The 20,521-nt window shown below is 36.6% G+C and overlaps 1 protein-coding gene across 1 annotated transcript in view; it reads left to right on the top strand.

The window, feature by feature from the left end:
- CNGB3 (cyclic nucleotide gated channel subunit beta 3) overlaps positions 1-20,521 on the top strand; it is a 156,445-nt gene that overhangs the window by 15,233 nt on the left and 120,691 nt on the right. The window contains exon 3 of the mRNA XM_005563655.4: positions 2,113-2,239. Within this exon, the coding sequence (XP_005563712.3) occupies positions 2,113-2,239 (127 nt within the window). The remainder of the gene's footprint in view (positions 1-2,112; positions 2,240-20,521) is intronic.

Genomic DNA, 20,521 nt, shown 5'->3' with positions numbered 1-20,521 from the left:
ATGATCCATAACATTTTTCTTGGTCCAGACTCCTTTGAGAAGCCCATGATAACTCTAGATCCCCTCCATGTAATAAAAGGTGTATACAACATATGGCTTCAAGGACTTCAAACCAAAAATGCGCTAGACATCCATGGCCAGCGATTAAGAATTTTGCTTCTAAATATTATACAGTAATGGTCCAAGTGTTTGTAGATACAAAAAAGGATTAGGCTGCCACTTTCACAGACAGCAATGCAAAATGGCAATTTGTCAGAGATCTGATCTATATGATTTTTGTTTTGATTGGGTAAAGAGAAATGGAAAACATGACTTGACCCAAACACATAAGGAAAACAGATCCTTCTCTCTTATTTTTATCAAAAGCTTGTTAGTACAGAATGACATATTGAAAGTGCTATTTTTTTACTCTGAAATCTGTTGGATACTGATAAACTCATTAGCGTACCACATGTGCCTGTACAGAAGGGTCCCTATCCTACAATTTTCAATATTTCACCTAAACATAATCTTTACACACAGGCTTCAAGGATGTGATTATACTGAGACCTTTGTATCCCAAGTAAATTGGGAATTGGGGTTTTTTCCATTTAAACGTAACAAAAACATAGCTAGTACTGTGTTTTCTATCTTCTAGCCAAAAATACTATAATTCCAAAACAAAAGTAGATAGATGCATAATGAATAAAAGTGTCTTGGGAAATCGATAATTTAAGCTTTCTTAGTCTTAAACTTTTAAAAACTTTAAGGAGTGATTCAATTTTATGATTTCCTTTATTCCTGAAACTTGTTCCTGGAAAGTTCAGTACATTGAAAGATTTTTAGATGGATCTTAGAAATGTTCATATTAAAGGACTGGTATGGTGAAAACTTGTGTAAACCAAACATCCCCTGATTTATCACTTTTGTAAATCTAAATTTTCAATATTGGGTTTGCTTAAATCTTTAAACTATATATATTACAAGAAAATAAGAATGATGATTTGGGACTCTATTTTAATATCCTAAGCACAAGACATCCAATTAAAAATAAGTTAGAAACTGTGGATAATGAATTATCATTAAATTGTATTCATTCTTATTTTTCTTTTCTGCTTCTATATTATCTTTTAATATTAAGTAATTTGCTTTCATTAAAATCTTCTCTATAATCCAAATATTTACCAGTAAGTTGATTATTCTCTGGGTAAATTACAATTTAAACTATATTAATTAGAAATTGTATTTGTAGGCTTGAAGGGAAAAAATTAATTTCTGTACTGAAAATAAAGCTGGTACATATTAGTTTGTATCATTTCTTCAGAAAATATTTCACAACTTAAAGATGGTCAAGCTAAAAACAAAAATTTGATTTCATAAAAATGTAGAATGCAAGTGCTAAATAATGCCAATCACATTTTTTCCTATTTTACTTTTCTGAATTTTATGATGCATCAATTTCAGCCCAAAATTATGAATACTTTAGCAAAACTGGAAATGCCCTCTGAATAATGAATTATTATCCTCAGCTTTGCCAATATCAAAAAGGAATATATTTTATGAACTCTTTATTACATAATACACCAACTTCAATTACAATCATGTGCTGCCTAAAGATGCTTTAGTCAATAACGGACTGCATAAAAGAAGATAGTCTCATAAGATTATAATAACATATTTCAAACTGCATCTTTTCTATGTTTACATTCACAGACTGACCATTGTGTTAGAATGGTTTACAGTATTTATTACAGTAACATGTGCACAGGTTTGTAGCCTAGGATCAGTAGGGTATACTGTATAGCCTTGGTGTGTGGTAGGCTGTAACATCAGGATTTGTATAAGTACACTCTATGATGTTTGCACAATGACTAAGTCACCTAACAATGCATTTTTCAGAATATATCTCTGTCATTAAATAGCACATAACTATATTTTTTCATTGGCCTGAAGGTGTCTACAGGTTAATTCTTCCTGCATAAAGTCCTACTTTGTTTAGCAGAAATCCCAGGGGAGGTGTTCTTGAGAAGACTATTCTAAAACACAAGGAACATCTTTGTAGTTCATGTTGTCAAATATAACTGGGTCAAGAGTGGTGTACATTCTTCTGTCTATGTGAATTTTTTTTCATAGACAAACTCTCCAAGAAAAATTCCTCTGGAGATCTGACCACAAACCCTGATCCTCAAACTGCAGCAGAACCAACCGGAACAGTGCCAGAGCAGAAGGAGATGGACCCCGAGAAAGAAGGTCCAAACAGGTGAGCATTTAATAAAGCTCACAACACATGTTAGAGCTATCGCTCAGCCTGCCCTAAAGAGCTCAAATATCCACTCTCCCCTTTAGTTGAATATAAGGGCAGAAAAAATTCAATAGTCACATAACACAAGAAAACTGTGTCAGAACTAAAAGGCTGGTTCTGTGCACTTCATCGTACCTCACTGGCCAGGCATGGCCACTAACCAATATCTCTAGGCAGCCATTTGGCTATAGGCCAAATCAGAACAAAAACATTTCTGTTACATATATGAGTCATTGTGTCATTAGGGAAACAGCCTATATATTTACTAGGCATGAATTTTAAAAAGAAATGATGAAAATTTTCCAGGCTCACACATAAATAGCAATTCTAATTCTGTGAATATTTTATAGTTTCAAAAGATTAATTATTATTTCCTTTCATCCACTAAAGAAAGTGTGACACACTAACTAGGAATAATTACAGAACTGGAACATCTTTATGCCACTGAAGGAACACAGCTTTACAAGTACTTCCCATAAGATTATTGGAAATACTACAAAAGAGATGACAATTGAAATGTGAATCAGTAAATCTGCAATAAATCCCAACAGGGAGGTCCTTCATTTTGCCACTCCTTGGCATGGTATTACACACCCGCTGATCCAGCTTAAATGGCTTAACTATAGGTGATATAATTGTAATATGTTTATGAAACAATAAAAGCATATTCTTATTTAATAGACAAAAAGAGTTGTCACTTATAAAGAAGTTAAAAGTACCTATTCGTCCATTCCACTCCACCCCACCCCGCCTTCTCTCTTAGCAGTGCCTCTACTGTGTTAAACCATCTGCTGTCAGTAGGAGTCATCGTGATTATCTGGGACCCGGGGAATTGCTGAATGAACACTTGGCATCAGAAAGAGAGAATGCCTTTTTGATAAATACAAATTTGGCTATATGAAAATAAACACAAGCTCACTCTACCACACACACGCACACGCATACACACGTGTGCACATAAACACAATGTTATTTGACAAAAATAAAAGTTGACATAGTATTTTGGCAGAGAGATGTTTAAACTCTGAGGGAAGAACTGGAATCTAACAACAGAACAACTAATTATTTATATTTTATCTATAACTGTTGTTGTTTACAGGATGATTTTCAGTCCTATTAGTGGATCATCATTATCTTCACTCAACAGATAAGCAACCAAGATACTGAAAGGTTAATTCATTTGCCTATAGTAATAGAGTCAGCTCTCCTAATATTAGACCACAAAAGATTTGAATTCCCAAAGAGAACTTTCACCTTCCTCATACCAATACACTCCTAGCCTTCCAAACTAATCTCCCTTTCTAGCATTAATTTCAATATGTTTATTTTTTATAATAACCCATGGCAATTGATAGATTTTCAAAGGACTGAAGTTGAAGCCATAACTAACAATTTGGGGGATAAATTCTTCTTAATCTTCATTCCTTCCTAGTATTTTTTATACTCTTCTGAAATGCGGAAGTGGAAACCTTTCAGTTACCCAGGGGTAAATTAGCATAGCTCAAAAACACAAAACTTCTTGACATGACCTCTAAGGCCCTGCCTGGTCTGTCTCTCATCTGTTTTTACTTTCTCCTCTCCCAACGCACAACCTTCCCAACTCTCTGCTCCAGTCGCACCTGTTCTATTTCAGTCTCTTGTATTTGTCATGTTCCCTCCTGTCGCAGACTTTTGCACACACTACTTCCTCTGCTTGTTCTATTCTTTCCTCCCCTGATCACCTAATTAACTTCTATTCATTCGTCAGATAACAGCATGACCATTACTTCCTTTGTAAGGCTTTCCCTGGCCTTCCTAACTAGGCCATGTGCCCCTATTAAAAGATCTCTTTCACAGCATTTATTGCTGATGCATTTTATATGATTATCTGCCAGAAAAATCCATCAGTCTCATCCTCTAAATTGTGTGCTTCATGATGGCAGGGGCCATGTCTGTTTTTGTTGATGATTAGTATCCCCAGTACCCACATCGATGTCTGGCGCATGGTAAATATTCAGTAAATATTTAACAAATGAAATGATTGATCCAGACATACTGGATTTGCTTGAACTTCTAGATTTTCAAAACTGTACAGCATCTTCAGGAGGAGACAGCAAGACACAAATGGCTTTCGAAGTCTTCCCATTCCTTTCTGCTCAGAATTCTCGACAAAAGCAAGAATAATCAGTAGCAGATAGCAAAGATAATGAGAAAAAAACATGAGGCTGTAAAGCTCTCAATTCCTTACTTCTCATCTAACACGGCTTTTCATCACTATCACTACCATGAGATGGCAAAACTGTTAAATCCAGAAGACTTTTTTTTTAAGTGTTACTTTAGTTTCATGGGTACACACACAGGTTGATACTATAGATAAATTGCTTGTTGCAAGGGTTTGATGTATATATTATTTCATCAGCCAGGTAATAAGCACAGTACGCAATAGGTAGTTTTTGACCCTCAGCCTCCTCCCTCCCTCTATCCTCAAGTAGGCTCTGGTGTCTATTGTTTCCTTCAATATGCCCTTGTGTGCTCAATGTTTAGCTCCCATTTGTAAGTGAGAACATGTGGTGTCTGGTTTTCTGTACCTGTGTTAGTTCACTTAGGATAATGGCCTCAAGCTCCATCCATGTTGCTGCAAAGGACATGATCTTGTCAGAACACTTTTTAATGTCTTCCTGGCTACAATGTAGATAGCAAAGTGGTTTGAGAAGTATTAACAAACTGAGTAGACCCAAGTTAGCTTGAAGTTCTTGCTTTGTCATTAGATGGTTGTTCACATGTTTTCTCAGGATTGGGTGAAATCCTTCAGCTGCACTGAAGGAACAACTTGAAAGGGGCATTATAAGCTCCAGTATCACCTTTGACTAAAATTAATGGGAATCTTAAAGTTCAATACCATGTAGAACTGACCAAAGTTTTCTGTTCTGATCTTATGGGCAACAACAGTTACCATATCTAGACTTCTAGAGACAGAGTTTTTATACATTATAATAAAATATCAATGATAAAATAATTATTGAAATTATTACTTCATAATGCTTTTGATGAGTAAAAGATCACCTTTGTATTTTCAGTTGTTAAATATCAGCATCTTTAACCTTGGGCAAGGTCAGGTTTGAAAAGCTCTTTCTCCTAGAAAAAAATTAAGTATTTGATTGATTGCAGGAACTCAGTATAGATGCTGTGTGAGTGACCTGTTCTCACCTCAATTTTTTAAATTTGGAAAATTTAAAAGAAGTTTTCTTATTGTAAGTGCAATTACTTTATCTTCTCATGTAAGCCTTGAGCTGAATAGGGATTATTATGTCTGGACTGATCAATAGGTACTGGGGAGAAGGGATAGTGTGGATTTTGGTGTCAGTGTGTGAGAAGTACAGTGTGATATTATTGATTACACCCTTAGTTTCTGCCCTGTTGGGAAGATGGGCAGAAGTGAACATCTAGAGGAGCAGAGACACAGAGATTACCATCTGTATCAGTTAGGGTTCTCCAGAAATATAGAACCAACAGGATGTATGCACATATAGGGAAATAAATTTATTATAAGGAACTGACTCATGCGATTATGGAGGCTGAGTGTCCCAAGATACGCAGTCAGTAAGCTAGAGACCCAGGAGAGCCAATGATATAGTTCTAGTACAAGTCTGAAAGCCTGAGAACCAGAAGAGCCAATGGTGTAAGTTCCAGTTCAAAGAGCCAGCAAACATAAGACCCAAAAGGAAACAATGTTTCAGTTTGAGTCTGAAGTCAGAAAAAGACCAATGTCCAAGCTTAAACAATCAGGCAGGAGTGCCCTCTTTCTCTCATGAGAGTCAGCTTCTTTGCTCTATGTAGGCTTTCAACTAACTGAATGAGGTTTACCCAAATTAGGGAAACCAATCTGCTTTGCTCAGTCTACTGATTCAAATGTTAATATCATCCAAAATATCCTCAAAGACACACCCAGAATAATGATCGACAAAATATCTGGGCACATTGTGGCTCAGTCAAGTTGACACATAATATTAATCATCACACCATCTCCATTATGTACATAAAGGAATTGAAACTGTATTGGTCCCACTCTTCACCCCCAAAAGCAAACAATTCGTTATCTTGTCAAATGAAACACTTAGCTTCTGAAAGACACAGGATTCACCCCTGTGAAGTTCCACTGATGCCATTTGTCCATTACCAAGAAAAACAGCTTATTTCTGGCACTTTATCTCAGTCCAGTCTTATTTTTTAATATAAAAATACATTTTGATGGACACTAATGAATAGCAAGCAAAAGAAGATGTGTTTTGCCTGGAAATGTCAAATAGCTACGTCTGAAAAAGGAGACAGAGTTGAATGGCTTATAGGTTAAGTGGTTAAATGATGAACAAGCAAGTGAATGAAATGTTCAGTGCCTGTGACTAGGGTATGCTGCAAGACTGACTTTTACACTATAGTATATGGCTTTTTATCACCATTGTTACTCACAATACTGAGAAGGAAGGTTATTTCTATGAATAGTCTTCTTTGTTCATAATAGCAATCAGTCTCTATTTGGGTGGTTTTAAAATAGGCAATCATTTCACAGCAGGAACAATGAGAGCAGAATAGAATTCAGAATCTTATCACCACTCATAAACACTGACGTTTATTGTCTTGTAGCTAGAAAAAGCAAGAATCACTGCAGTAAAGATGCTTAAAAATCCATATGTGACTTTATAGTTGAAATAGAAAAGGAATGTCAGTTGTCAAGTTTACAAAAATAAAAAGCAATCTACACTTCAATAATTTATAAGCATTTTTTTTAAAAAAAGGAAACCAGCTACACACTTGCCAGTTTTGTGGGATGCATAATAAAAATAATGCACTATTACTTTTAGCCCCATATTGAAATTTTCCTCTATAGTAAGCAATACTTTTATAATTAAACATTGCAAACACTTTAAACAACAGATCATCAAATCATTTTTTATTTATTTTTTATTTCAATAGGTTTTTGGAAAACAGTGGTGTTTGGTTACATGAGTAAGTCCTTTAGTGATGATTTCTGAGATCATTCTGAACAGTGTACACTGTACCCAATGTGTAAACTTTTATCCTTCACCCCCTTCCACTCTTTTCCCACAGTCCCCAAAGTCCATTGTATCATTCTTATGCTTCTGCATGAGAATACTTAGCTCCCACTTATAAGTGAGAATGTACGATGTTTGGTTTTTCATTCCTGAGTCACTTCACTTCAAATAATAGTCTCCAATTCTGACCAGATGTGGTGGCTCACGCCTGTAATCCCAGTGGAGATTGGTCTTTGGGAGGCCAAGGCAGGTGGATCACTTGAAGTCAGCAGTTTGAGACCAACCTGGCCAACATGGTGAAACTCCGTCTCTACTAAAACTACAAAAATTAGCTGGGCTGGTGGCTTGCATCTCTAATCCCAGCTACTCAGGAGGCTGAGGCATGAGAATCACTTGAACTCAGGAGATGGAGGTTGCAGTGAGCCGAGATCATGCCACTGCACTTCAGCCTGGGCAACAGAGCAAGACTCTGTCTCAAAAAATTATTATTATTATTATTATTATTATTTTACTCTACAATTCCATCCACATTGCTGCAAATGCCATTATTTTGTTCCTTTTCATGGCTGAGTAGTATTCCATGGTGTGCGTGTATGTGTGTGTGTGTGTATGTATATGCGTGTGTGTATATATATGTTTTTTTAATATATACTAGGTATCTGGGTAGATACCTAGTAGTGGGATTGCTGGATCAAATGGTAGATCTACTTTTAGTTCTTCAAGGAATCTCCAAACTGTTTTCCACAGTGGTTGTACTAGTTTACATTCCCACCAACAGTGTAAGTGTGTGTGTGTATATATATGTTTTTTTTGACAGGAATCACATATGTGTGTGACAGGAATCACACACATATATATATACCATGGAATATATATATGTAAAGTGTGATACATATCACACTTTATTCACTTGATTGATGAGCATCTGGGTTGGTTGCATATTTTTGCAATAGCAAACTGTGCTACTATAAACATGTATGTGCAAGTACCTTTTTCCTATAATGACTTATTTTCCTCTGGTTAGATACCTAGTAGTGGGATTATTGGATCAAATGGTAGATCTACTTTTAGTTCTTTAAGGAATCTCCAAACTGTTTTCCACAGTGGTTGTACTAGTTTACATTCCCACCAACAGTGTAAGTGTTCCTTTTTCACCACACCCATGCCAACATCTATTATTTTTTTCATTTTTTGATTACGGCCATTATGGAAGGAGTGAGGTGGTATTGCATTGTGGTTTTGATTTACATTTGCCTGATAATTAGTGATGTTGAGAATTTTTCCGTATGCTTGTTGGCCATTTGTATATCTTCTTTTGAGAATTGTCTATTCATGTCCTTAGCCCACTTTTTAATTGGATTGTTTCAGGGTTTTGTTTGTTTGTGTTTTCTTGCTGATTTGCTTGAGTTCCTTGTAAATTCTGGATATTAGTCCTTTGTCAGATATATAGATTGTGAAGATTTTCTCCCACTCTGTGGGTTATCTGTTACCTCTGCTGATTATTTATTTTGCTGTGCAAAAGCTTTTTAGTTTAATAAGTCCCGCCTATTTATCTTTGGTTTTGTTGCATTTGCTTTTGGGTTCTTGGTCATGAAGTATTTTCCTAGGCCAATGTCTAGAAGGGTTTTTCTGATGTTATCATCTAGAATTTTTATGGTTTCAGCTCTTAGATTTCAGTCTTTGATCCATCTTGAGTTGATCTTTGTATAAGGTGAGAGATCAGGATCCAGTTTCATTCTTCTACATGTAGCTTGCCAATTATCCCAGCACCATTTGTTGAAAAGGGTGTCATTTCCCCACTTTACGTTTTTGTTTGCTTTGTCAAAGATCAGTTGGCTGTAAGTATTTGACTTCATTTCTGGGTTCTTTATTCAGTCCAATTGGTTTATATGCCTATTTTTATACCAATACCATGCTGTTTTGGTGACTATGATCTTATAGCATAGCTTGAAGTTGGGTAATGTGATGCCTCCAGATTTGTTTCTTTTGTTTAGTCTTGCTTTTGCTATGCGGGCTCTTTTTTGGTTCCATATGAATTTTAGAATTGTTTTTTCTAGTTCTGTGAGGAATGATGGTGGTATTTTTGACAGGAATCACACTGAATTTGTAGATTGCTTTTGGCAGTGTGGTCATTTACACAATGGGATGTGTTTCCATGTTTGTGTTGTTTGTGATTTCTTTCAGCAGTGTTTTGTAGTTTTCCATGTAGAGGTCTTTCACCTCCTTATTAAGTATATTCCTAAGTATTTTATTTTACTTTTTGCAGCTATTGTGAAGGGGATTCAGTTCTTGATTTGATTCTCAGCCTGGTCACTGTTGGTATATAGCAGAGCTACTGATTTGTGTACATTAATTTTGTATCCTGAAACTTTGCTTAATTCATTTTCCAGTTCTAGGAGCTTTATGGGTGAGTCTTTAGGGTTTTCTTCATATAAGGTTATATGATCAGCAAATAGTGACAGTGTGACTTCCTCTTTACTGATTTGGATGCCCTTGATTTCTTTCTCTTGTCTGATTGCTCTGGCTAGGACTTTCAGTACCATGTTAAATAGAAGTGGTGAAAGTCGACATTTTTATCTTGTTCCACTTCTCAAGGGGAATGCTTTCAACTTTTCCCCATTTATCATAATGTTGGCAGTGGGTTTATCATAGATGGCTTTTATTACCTTAAGGTATGTACCTTCTATGCCAGTTTTGCTGAGGGTTTTAATCATAAAGCGATTCTGAATTTTGTCAAATGGTTTTTCTGCATCTACTGAGATGATCATGTAATTTTGTTTTTAATCCTGTTGTGTGATGTATCACATTTATTGACTTATGAATGAAAAACCATCCCTGCATCCCTGGTATAAATCCCATTTGATCATGGTGGATTATCTTTTTGATATGCTGTTAGGGTTTTTTAGCTAGTATTTTGTTAAGGATTTTTGCATATGTGTTCATCAGGGATATTGATCTGTAGTTTTTGTTGTTGTTGTTATGTCCTTCCCTGGTTTGGGTGTTAGAGTGTTATTGGCTTCATAGAATGATTTAAGGACAATTCCCTTTATCTCTGTCCTGTAGAATAGTGTCAATAGGATTGGTACCAACTCTTCTTTGAATGTCTGATAGGGTTCAGCTGTAAATCCATCAGATCCTGGACTTTTTTTGTTGGCAATTTTTAAAATTACCATTTCAATCTCACTGCTTGTTATCGGTCTATTCGGAGTTTCTATTTCTTCCTGGTTTAATCTAGGAGGGTTGTATATTTCCAGGAATTTATCCATCTTCTCTAAGTTTTCTAGTTTATGTTTGTAAAGGTGTTCATAGCAGCTTTGAACAACCTTTTGTATTTCTGTGGTATCAGTAGTAATATCTCCTGTTTTATTTCTAACTGAGCTTATTTGAATTTTCTCTTATCTCTTCTTGGTTCATCTCACTAATGTTCTATCGATTTTATTTATCTTTTCAAAGAACCAGCTTTTTGTGTCATCTCTTTTGTATTTGTTTGTTTGTTTGTTTCAAGTTCATTTAGTTCTGTTCTGATCTTGGCTATTTATTTTTTCTGCTGGGTTTGGAGTTGGTTTTTTCTTGTTTCTCCAGGTCCATGAGGTGTGACCTTAGATCATCATTTTGTTCTCTTTCTGACTTTTTGATGTATGCCTTTAATGCTATGAATGTTCCTCTTTGCAACACTTTTGCTGTATCCCAGGGATTTTGATAGGTTGTATCATTATTATCATTCAGTTCAAAGAATTTTTTAAATTTTCGTCTTGATTTCATTGTTGACCCAATGATCATTCAGGAACAGGTTATTTAATTTTCATGTGTTTGCATGGTTTCAAGGATTCCTTTTGGAGTTGATTTCCAATTTTATTCCACTGTGGTCTGAGAGAGTACTTAATATAATTTCAATTTTCTTAAACTTACTGAGACTTGTTATGTGGTCTATCATATGGTCTATCTTGAAGAATGTTCCAGATGCTGATAAATAGAATGTATATTCTGCAGTTATTGGGTAGAATGTTCTATAAATATCTATTAAGTCTATTTGTTGTAGGGTATAGTTTAACTGCATTGCTTCTTTGTTGGTTTTCTGTCTTGATGACCTGTCTAGTTCTGTCAGTGGAGTATTAAAGTCCCCCACTATTTTTTTTTTTTTTTTTTTGAGACAGAGCAACTGGAGTACAGTTGCACAATCTTGGCTCATGGCAACCTCCACCTCCCGGGTTCAAAAAATTCTCCAGCCGCAGTTTCCACAGCAGCTGGGATTACAGGCACATGCCACCATACCTGGCTAATTTTTTGTATTTTTAGTAGAGATGAAGTTTCACTATATTGGCCAAGCTGGTCTCAAACTCCTGACCTCAAGTTATCCACCTGCCTTGGCCTCTCAAAGTGCTGGGATTACAGGCATGAGCCACCATGCCCAGTCTAAAGTCCCCCACTATTATTGTGTTGCTGTCTATCTCATTTCTTAGGTCTAGTAGTAATTTTTTTATAAATGTAGGAGCTCCAGTGTTAGGTGCATATATATTTATGATTGTGATATTCTCCTCTTGGACTAGTCCTTTTACCATTATATAATGCCCCTCTTTGTCTTTTTTAACTGCTATTGCTTTAGTTTGTTTTGTCTGATACAAGAATAGCTATTACTGCTCACTTTTGGTGTCCATTTGCTGGAATATCTTTTTCCATTCCTTTACCTTAAGTTTACGTGAGTCATTATGTGTTAAGTGAGTCTCCTCAAGATACCAGACACTTTGTTGGTGAATTTTTATCCATTCTGCCATTCTGTATATTTTAAGTGGAGCATTTGGGCCATTTACATTCAATGTTAGTATTGAGATGTGAGGTACTATTCCATTCATCATGCTATTTGTTGCCTGAATACATTGGCTTTTTTATTGTTATTGTTATATAGACCCTATGAGATTTATGCTTTAAGGAGGTTCTATTTTGGTGTATTTTGAGGTTTTATTTCAAAATTTAGAGCCCCTTTTAGCAGTTCTTTTAGTACTGGCTTGGTAGTGGCAAATTCCCTCAGCATTTGTTTGTCTGGAAAAGACTGCCTCTTTCCTTCTTTCATGATGCTTAGTTTCACTGGATACAAATTTTTGGCTGCTAATTGTTTTGTTTAAGGAGGCTAAAAATTGAATTCCAATCCCTTCTAACTTGAAGCGTTCCTGCTGAGAAATCTACTGTTACTCTAATAGGTTTTCCTTTATAAGTAACTTGATGTTTTTGCCGCAGAGCTCTTAAGATTTTTTCCTTCATCTCGACTTTAGATTAACTGATGACTATATGCTAGGGGATGATCTTTTTGCGATGAATTTCCCAGGTGTTCTTTGACCTTCTTGTATTTGGACGTCTAGATCTCTAGCAAGGCCGGGGAAGTTTTCCTGACCTCAATGTGTTCAGGAAACGTGTGGAAGTATTCCCTCAAGTGTGTTCTCCAAGCTTTCAGATTTCTCTTCTTCCCGAGGAACACCAATTATTCTTTGGTGTGGATGCTTAACATAGTCTCAGACTTCTTGGAGGCAGTGTCCATTTTTGTATTATTTTTCCTTTGTCAGAAGGGTTAATTTGAAAGCCTTGTCTTTGAGCTCTGAAGTTCTTTCTCCTGCTTGTTCGATTCTATTGCTGAGACTTTCTAGTGTATTTTGCTTTTCTCTAGCTATGTTCTTGATTTTCAGAAGTTGTGATTTTTTAAAATATGTGTTATCTTTATGTTATCTATTTCACCGATTATTTTTCCTTTTATATCCTATATCATGTTTTTTTCTTTCTTTAAGTTGGATTTCACCTTTCTCTGGTGCCTCCTTGATTAGCTTAATATGCAACCTTCTTAATTTATTTCCTGGCAATTCAGATTTCATCTTGGTTTAGATCCATTGCTGGTGAGCTGGTGTGATCTTTTCTGGTTGCATCTCATTTGGGTAGACTATTTCAGATGGAAGATCTGGGACCCAACGGCTGCCAGATTACTTTGTACCATGGGGTACTCGCATGATGTGGTGATTGCTCCCTTTCCCTAGGGGTGGGGCTTCTTGAGAGTCGAACTGCTGTGATTGTTTTTGCCCTTCTGGGTCTGGCCACCCAGTGGAGTTACAGGGCTTCAGGCTGGTACTAGGGAGTGTCTGAAAAGAGTCCTGTGATGTGATCCTTCTTCAGGTCTCTCAGCCATGGATACCAGCACCTGCTCCAGTGGAGGTAGCAGGGGAGTGAAGCGGACTCTGTGCGGGTCCTTGGTTGTATTTTTTTCAGTTGTGCCAATTTTGTGTTGGTTGGCCTCCAGTCAGGAGGTGGTGCTTTCAAGAGCACATCAGCTGCAGTACTATAGGGTATGGGGAGGATGTAAACTTGCCCTAGGGTTGCCTGGTTAAGTATTCAGGTTTTTTAGGTGGTGGGCAGGGCCATAGAGCTCCCAAGAGATTACGTCTTTTGTCTTCAGTGAACGGAGTGGGTAAAGAAAGACCACCAGGTGGGGGTAGGGGTAGGTGTGTCTGAGCTCAGACTTGCCTCGGGTGGGGTTTGCTGTGGCTGTTGTAGGGGATGGGAGTGTGGTTCCCAGGCCAAAGGAGTTATATTCCCAGGGGGATTATGGCTGCCTCTGCTAAGTCATACATGTGGCCAGGGAAGAGGGGGAAAGCAGTCACAGGCCTCACCCTGCTCCCACACAGCCTGCAGTCCTAAAGGCCGTTCTCACTCCCACAGTGCCCCACCAATAGCACTGAGTCTATTTCCAGGCAGCCGGTGACCAGGACTGAGAACTCGCCCAGACCACTAGTCTCCTCGTTGAGAAAGCAACAGACTCAGTTTTTCGGCATCTCCCTGAGATGTCCTTCAAGGGTCTATGGATTCTCTCAGCTTTCCTGATATGTTCCTGTGGCAGTTCTTGGTGCAAAAGATCATGATGTGAGTCTCCACATGCTGTTCTGTCCATCCTAGGAGGAGCTACAAACTTGTCCTGCCTCCTATCTCCCATCTTCTCCACAATCCCTGTCAATTCATTTTTAATCATTATTGCTAACATATTTCTAGCAATATGGCAAACTATATGTAGAATATTATTTGGGGTGAATATAATTTAAAATACTAGAATCACTTGAACCCAGGAGGCAGAGGTTGCAATGAGCTGAGATTGCACCACCGCACTCCAGCCTGGGTGACAGAGTGAGACTCCATCTCAAAAGAAAAAGAAGCCAATCTGAAAAGGCTACACACTGTACACACTCTATGATCACAGCTATTCTGGAAAAGGCAAAACTGTGAAGACAAAAAAGAAGAAAAAACAGTGGTTGCCTGGGACTGGGGGGTTAGGAAGACAAATAGGCAAAAAATAGAGGGTTTTAGGGCAGTGAAACAACTCAGCGTGACACTAGGATGATGGATACATGTCATTATAAATTTGTCCTAACTCACAGAATGTTCACCACCAAGAGTGGACCGTAATGTAAACTATGGAATTTGAGTGATAATGATATGTCAGTGCAGGTTTATCAATTGTCACAAATGTACCATTCTCTTGGGGGATGTTGACAATGGGGAAGTTTATGCAAGTGTGGAGTCAAAGGTATGTGAGAAATCTGTATACCTTCAACTTAATTTTGCTGTAAACCTAAAGCTGCTCTAAACAATGAAGTATATTTTTTTAAGTGTGAAAGAATTAAAATATCTCTTCTAAAGAGGAGTGACTGACATTAAAAAAAATTAAGATTTATTAATTTTAGAATTTTTTAAGTAAACGTGCATGTTAAATATCTTTGAAAAATACGAGATTAAAACAGAATTTTTAACCTCCAAATACTAAACTTTCACGGTTTTAATATTATAAGATCAGAGATGACAGAGAGAGCATGCAATTCTGTCAATTACAAAATGAAATTGGTAATTCCACACTCTTAGGGTGGATGATTTTAAAATATTTATCTTCATTTATGAATGGATCAAGGATTTAAAAATTCATTTAGGATACAGTATATTTGAATATCACAGTAGCTAGTTCCTAAAGAACACAGTTGTTTCAAGTTTACATAGAGTATATATAAAAGTTGACTATATACCATGCCCAAAGTGCACTGTAAAATCTCCTAGGAACTCTTTAAAAGTGCAAATGCTTGAATTCTATCCCCAGCAATACTGATTTAATTGGTCTGGAATGGGTTCTAGGCATGAGCAGATCATAAAGCTTCGCAGGTGATTCTAATGTAAATCGAGGCTAGAGAACCATTTTTCTAGAACATAAAGTAGGTCTCAGCAAATTTTAAAGATTGCCCATCATATTGAATATATTCTCTAACCACTATGCAATAAAGTTAGAGGTTAATTTTATAAAACTAAAATTTAGAAAACATCTCCATTAGTTAAAATTTAAAACACCTTTAAGTAACTCCGAGGTCAAAACATAAATCAAAGGGAAACTGGAAATACAACAATGAAAATAATGAACATCGAACTTGAGGAATAATAAATATACTGTCAGGTATTTGTTTTTGCCTTTCTGTTTCAGGAGGTTTTTCCTCTCTCCTTTTTTTTTCTTTTTTCTTTTTTTAAACTAGTTAAGTTGGTTATAAAGTTCATTTGAAAAAAAAACAGATGAGCAAAAATAGCCAGAAAGACAGGTGCAGTATCACATGCCTGTAATCCTAGCTACTTGGGAGTCTGTAGAGGGAGAATTGCCGGAGCAGAGGAGTTCAAGGCCAGCCTGGGCGACACAGCAAGACCTCATCTAAAAAAAAGTTAGCCAGGAAAACCCTGAAAAATAAAACTAATAGATGTAGTATTATTCCTACCAGATATTACAACCTATTTAAACTTCTATAATTGAAAAATTGTGGTATTGGCACATGACTCAAACCATAGAACAGAATAGAAAATACAGAAATAGATCTAATTGCACATAAAAATATAGTATATTAAGGTTAACATCTAAAATCTGTAGGAAAAAGGTGGATTTAAGTAAGTAGTGCTAGAGTAACTAAGTAGCCATATGGAAAAATCTAAATTTGAATTTGTCCCTTGTGCCACACACCAGAATAAATTCCCAATGAACCAGAGATTTAAATGTAAAATAATAAAACTATACAAATACTAGAGGAAAATGCTAATTCTTCTACAGCCTAGAAATGTACATTATGTCCTAAAGTTCAAAATTCAGAAGCAATTAAAAGAAAGCTTAATAAATTTTACTACCTAAAAAATAAAAAAAGACTTTGCATTACAAAACAAATCACAACCAAAATAAAAAAGAAAGAATCAGCAAAATACCCAGATATGAAAATGCTCATTGCTACTTTCTCCGATGACTGATAAGTTTATTTGGGGATTGATAACATATTTAAATTTTGTTTTGCTATTAAGGTACTTTAAAATTGCTAATGATTTAATTAACTTGATATCCTTCATATGTTACTACCACAATTTCATTTTTCTTTTTTCAAACTTCAATATCAGAAACATAGTATACTTTAACCAATAGCCTAAAGTAACCAATATGTCAGGTAATCCCAGAAGTAAAACAGTGATCCTGGTACTCAAAACAAGTACAATCTGAAAGTCTGGCCTTACCTCAAAAAAAGTAATTACTCATAGTACATATAAAAGTATATATTATATATAATATTTATATACTATGTATTACATGTCTTATATATCTATAGAGTGGTGAACTACCTGCTAGAGCTTCCATCTGTGCTTTCTATTCTTAAAAGTCATTAATAATGCTGCCAAAAACTAGATGTACCAAGATGAAGCAGGCCAGGATCAGAAACGGCAAGAGTGCTTTACAGGTAGGTGGTTGGACATGAGTCAGCAGACAAAAGACAAACATTTTATGAGTGTGTGTAGTGGCCCTGAGAGAGGAACCAGCCTACAGGCAGTTTGTGGTCCTATCAAAAATTGCTTCACTATTTATCATGGAGAGATGACAGCTCGGTTGCCTATTGCTATAGAAAACCAGAGCTGACAGAACTCCTAAGTCTCCTTTCTTTCTTTTGGCATAGAAAGAAGGAAATTTGACAATTCCTATATTGTTTTATGGCACTTTAATTAAGACTTTCAAAAAATGGGTCTTCTTGTGTTCTTAGCAAAGTGAGGAGACCCATGGGATGATTGACTGGTTGGTTGATTGAAAGCTTTTGAAAATTACAAGAGTGAACAATCTCATTTCTATGATGCAGGCAGGCAAAAATCCATGAATAAAGCACATTGGGGATATTAAAACAACAGAGTTAACCTGATAACAAAAGAGACAGGAGGTAGAGAAGAGAAGCGGAGGTGAACTTAAGTGCACCTTAAGAAGTCCTTCCTTTTGCAAAGAACCCATATAGCTGAGGGTTGCCATATGGAAAAGGGGGCCTAGTGATACCATATCATCTTCTTTATTCAAAAAACCTCCAATATCTAGAAATACATATTTTGCAATACTACCAAAATATGTTACAATTCTTTCAAATGATAGATCCAACAAAACACAGCTATAGGTCACCAGTTTACCATTTCTGCCTTGAAAGAATGTTCTAAACAAGTTCACTGTCAAACCATGTAATTTCATTATAAAATCTGGCATGTGGTCAACAGGAAAAACATTCATTAATGTTGTTTCCAATATAAAGCAGTTATGGAAGAAAGAATCAAAACTAGATGAAGAATCATTTTTATATTTTAATTAACTTTATTGCATTTCCTTCCAGCTTATTTTTATAAGTGTTGCTTTTATTAGGGTTTTGTTTTATACTATAATTTTTGTAGATGTTTGTATCTTAGGTATTTTTTTGTCCGACAGTATTTAACAAGCAGTCTTCCATGGTAATAGAATGTTTTTGTAGCCAACCTCTTTAATTCATTCGTAGTAGTCCAAATATGAATCAATTAGAAAAGAGGTCTAGTTGATTCTATTTGAAAGTTAATTGGTTGATGATGGCTGGAAGAGCTGGCTAACAAGTAAAATGGAAGCTCCCCATGGTGAGAGAATAAATGGATGACTACTGTGTTTCTTAAGATCTTCATACTCTTGGGAGGAGGAAAATGATTGCTCTGCCTAGGACTGGCAATTAGCAGGAGACAAGAACAAGGTGAGAGGAAAAGAGTAGAGATGGGGGTGGAGAGTGGGGGATATCTCCCTACCTGGTGGCAATAGCAGACAAAAAATTTGAGTCATTTGAAAAAGAAAACAGATTTCCACCTAGTGGGAGATAACTTCAGGCATGGGAAATAGTAAAAGTAGTACATTGATTTACAGTGCACAGATTTTCAAGAAGCAGCGTAAATACTATGTAGATAAGTTGAGAAAATCATTTACAAGACACCTAAAAGTAAGCTAATCCGTGGCGGCCAGGGTGGAGAATGGCAGTTTACAAGAAACCCCCATACTGTCTCCTTCCTTTACAAGGAAGGAAGAGACTTGTGAGTTAGCAAACCAAGGTATGCGGGTTAACTCATTTGCCAGAGTGAGGCAATTCCCAGAGGGACTGACCATTTTATCTCAACTGTTTAGCACAGGGTCTGGCACTTAATACATACAGTTGAAGGTAATCACATTGTGAATAAAACATTATGTGCTTTATTCTAGTAGATTCCTAGAAGAGGAATCACAAAGTGAAAACATATACAAAATTTTTAAATTTCTGATGGAAATTTTATGAGTATAGTTTTAGCTTTAAATATTGTTCTTGTTTTAAACATAGGAATTTTTTTTCAAATATGGCTGTTTTCATTAGCCATAAAATGTCTTGATCATTCTTCCTTTATATGAAAGGTAATGTTTTCATTTTTTTTGTTGTTACTTTTCCAGCATCCCACAGTATCAGGACAGTTTGTGGTACAATGCAGTAAAACATAAAACTGAGAGCTTAAATGTCTAATAATTCTATAGCAATAAATATTCACCCTAACTCTGCTGAGACAAGTAACAGTCCAGCAACTCGTTTTCGTGCCAACAATCAGCTAGGTAAATTGCTTCTACCTAGCCTAATGATTCATTTCATTGCAGCTGTTCATATTGCAACTGTTCACCAATGCCCTTTATGTGGGCAGCAGGCTCACAGAAACAGGGCTGTCTGAGCTCAGCCAAGCACTGGGGATTGTAAGACATTGACAGACAATAGAGAAACAACTGTGTTATTCTATGCTAGAGGAAACTGTAGCCAGGGGACAAGTTGACAAAATAGGTACAATTAGAAGAAAAAAATCCATGTGCTTCCACCAGCAAATGTAACATGTGTCTGTGTCAGTACCCAGTTTATTAACTTCTACTTCTGTAACAATGAATGAACCTAACATACTTGCATCTAAGGCCACCTCCTTTATTAGTGTGCTAATCCCCTCTAGCCTAGTCATAGACACCACTGTAGCAATTGCACCCTTTCTCTCCCACAACACCTAGCTTGTTCTCTTTGTTGGATCATTTCCATAAGCATGTAAACGTGTAGCATTTTCCACATTTAAACAATAGCAACAAAATGCCTCCCTGGGCTGCTCGTGAGTGACCAGCCATACCCTATTTCTCTATTCCCCACTACAGCAAATTTATTCGAAACAGTTACCTATATTCACTTTTTCCGCTTCCTCTACTCCCATGTTCTTCTGAATCTGTTTCAGCCAGGGTTTTATTCCTTCATTCCACAGCTTCTACTGTTATGAAAGCATTTATTGGCCAACGCAAGAGGATCACTTAAGCCCAGGAGTTTGAGACTAGCCTGGGCATCAGGGCAAGATCCCATCTTTACAAAAATAAATAAATAAATTCTTCAGGCATGGTGGCACATGCCTGCAGTCCCAACTACTAGGAGGTCTGAGGCAAGAGGATCACTTGAGCCCAGGAGGTCGAGGCTGCAGTGAGCCATGATCATGCCACTGAACTCCAGCCTGAGTGATGGAGTGAGACCCTGTCTCAAAAAAAAAAAAAGAAAAAAAAAGAAAAGAAAAGAAAAAAGAAAGAAAGAAAGAAACTAAAGAAAAAAGCTTTTATTGGCTTCTGTTCACTTTTCCCAAGGTCAATAATGCCCTCTACTCTGATGACTACTGCTTCTCAGCCTTTTGGCTAAGATCAAGTGTATACTGATGGCCATTGCTCAGTTCTGCTTTATTCCACCTACCAGCAACTACTCGAAGTTGATCTCTCTCTCCCTTCTATCTTTATCCGGCTTCCCAGAGCCCACTCCTTTGACTGCTGCCCTCCCTCACTGGCCACTCTTCCTCACCGTTCGTTAATGGCTCCTCTTCACCTCCC

Source organism: Macaca fascicularis, chromosome 8 (assembly GCF_037993035.2).
Source record: "Macaca fascicularis isolate 582-1 chromosome 8, T2T-MFA8v1.1".
NCBI lineage: Eukaryota > Metazoa > Chordata > Mammalia > Primates > Cercopithecidae > Macaca > Macaca fascicularis.
The sequence above is the reverse complement of the archived record's forward strand: the minus strand, read 5'-3'. Positions and strand labels throughout refer to the sequence as shown.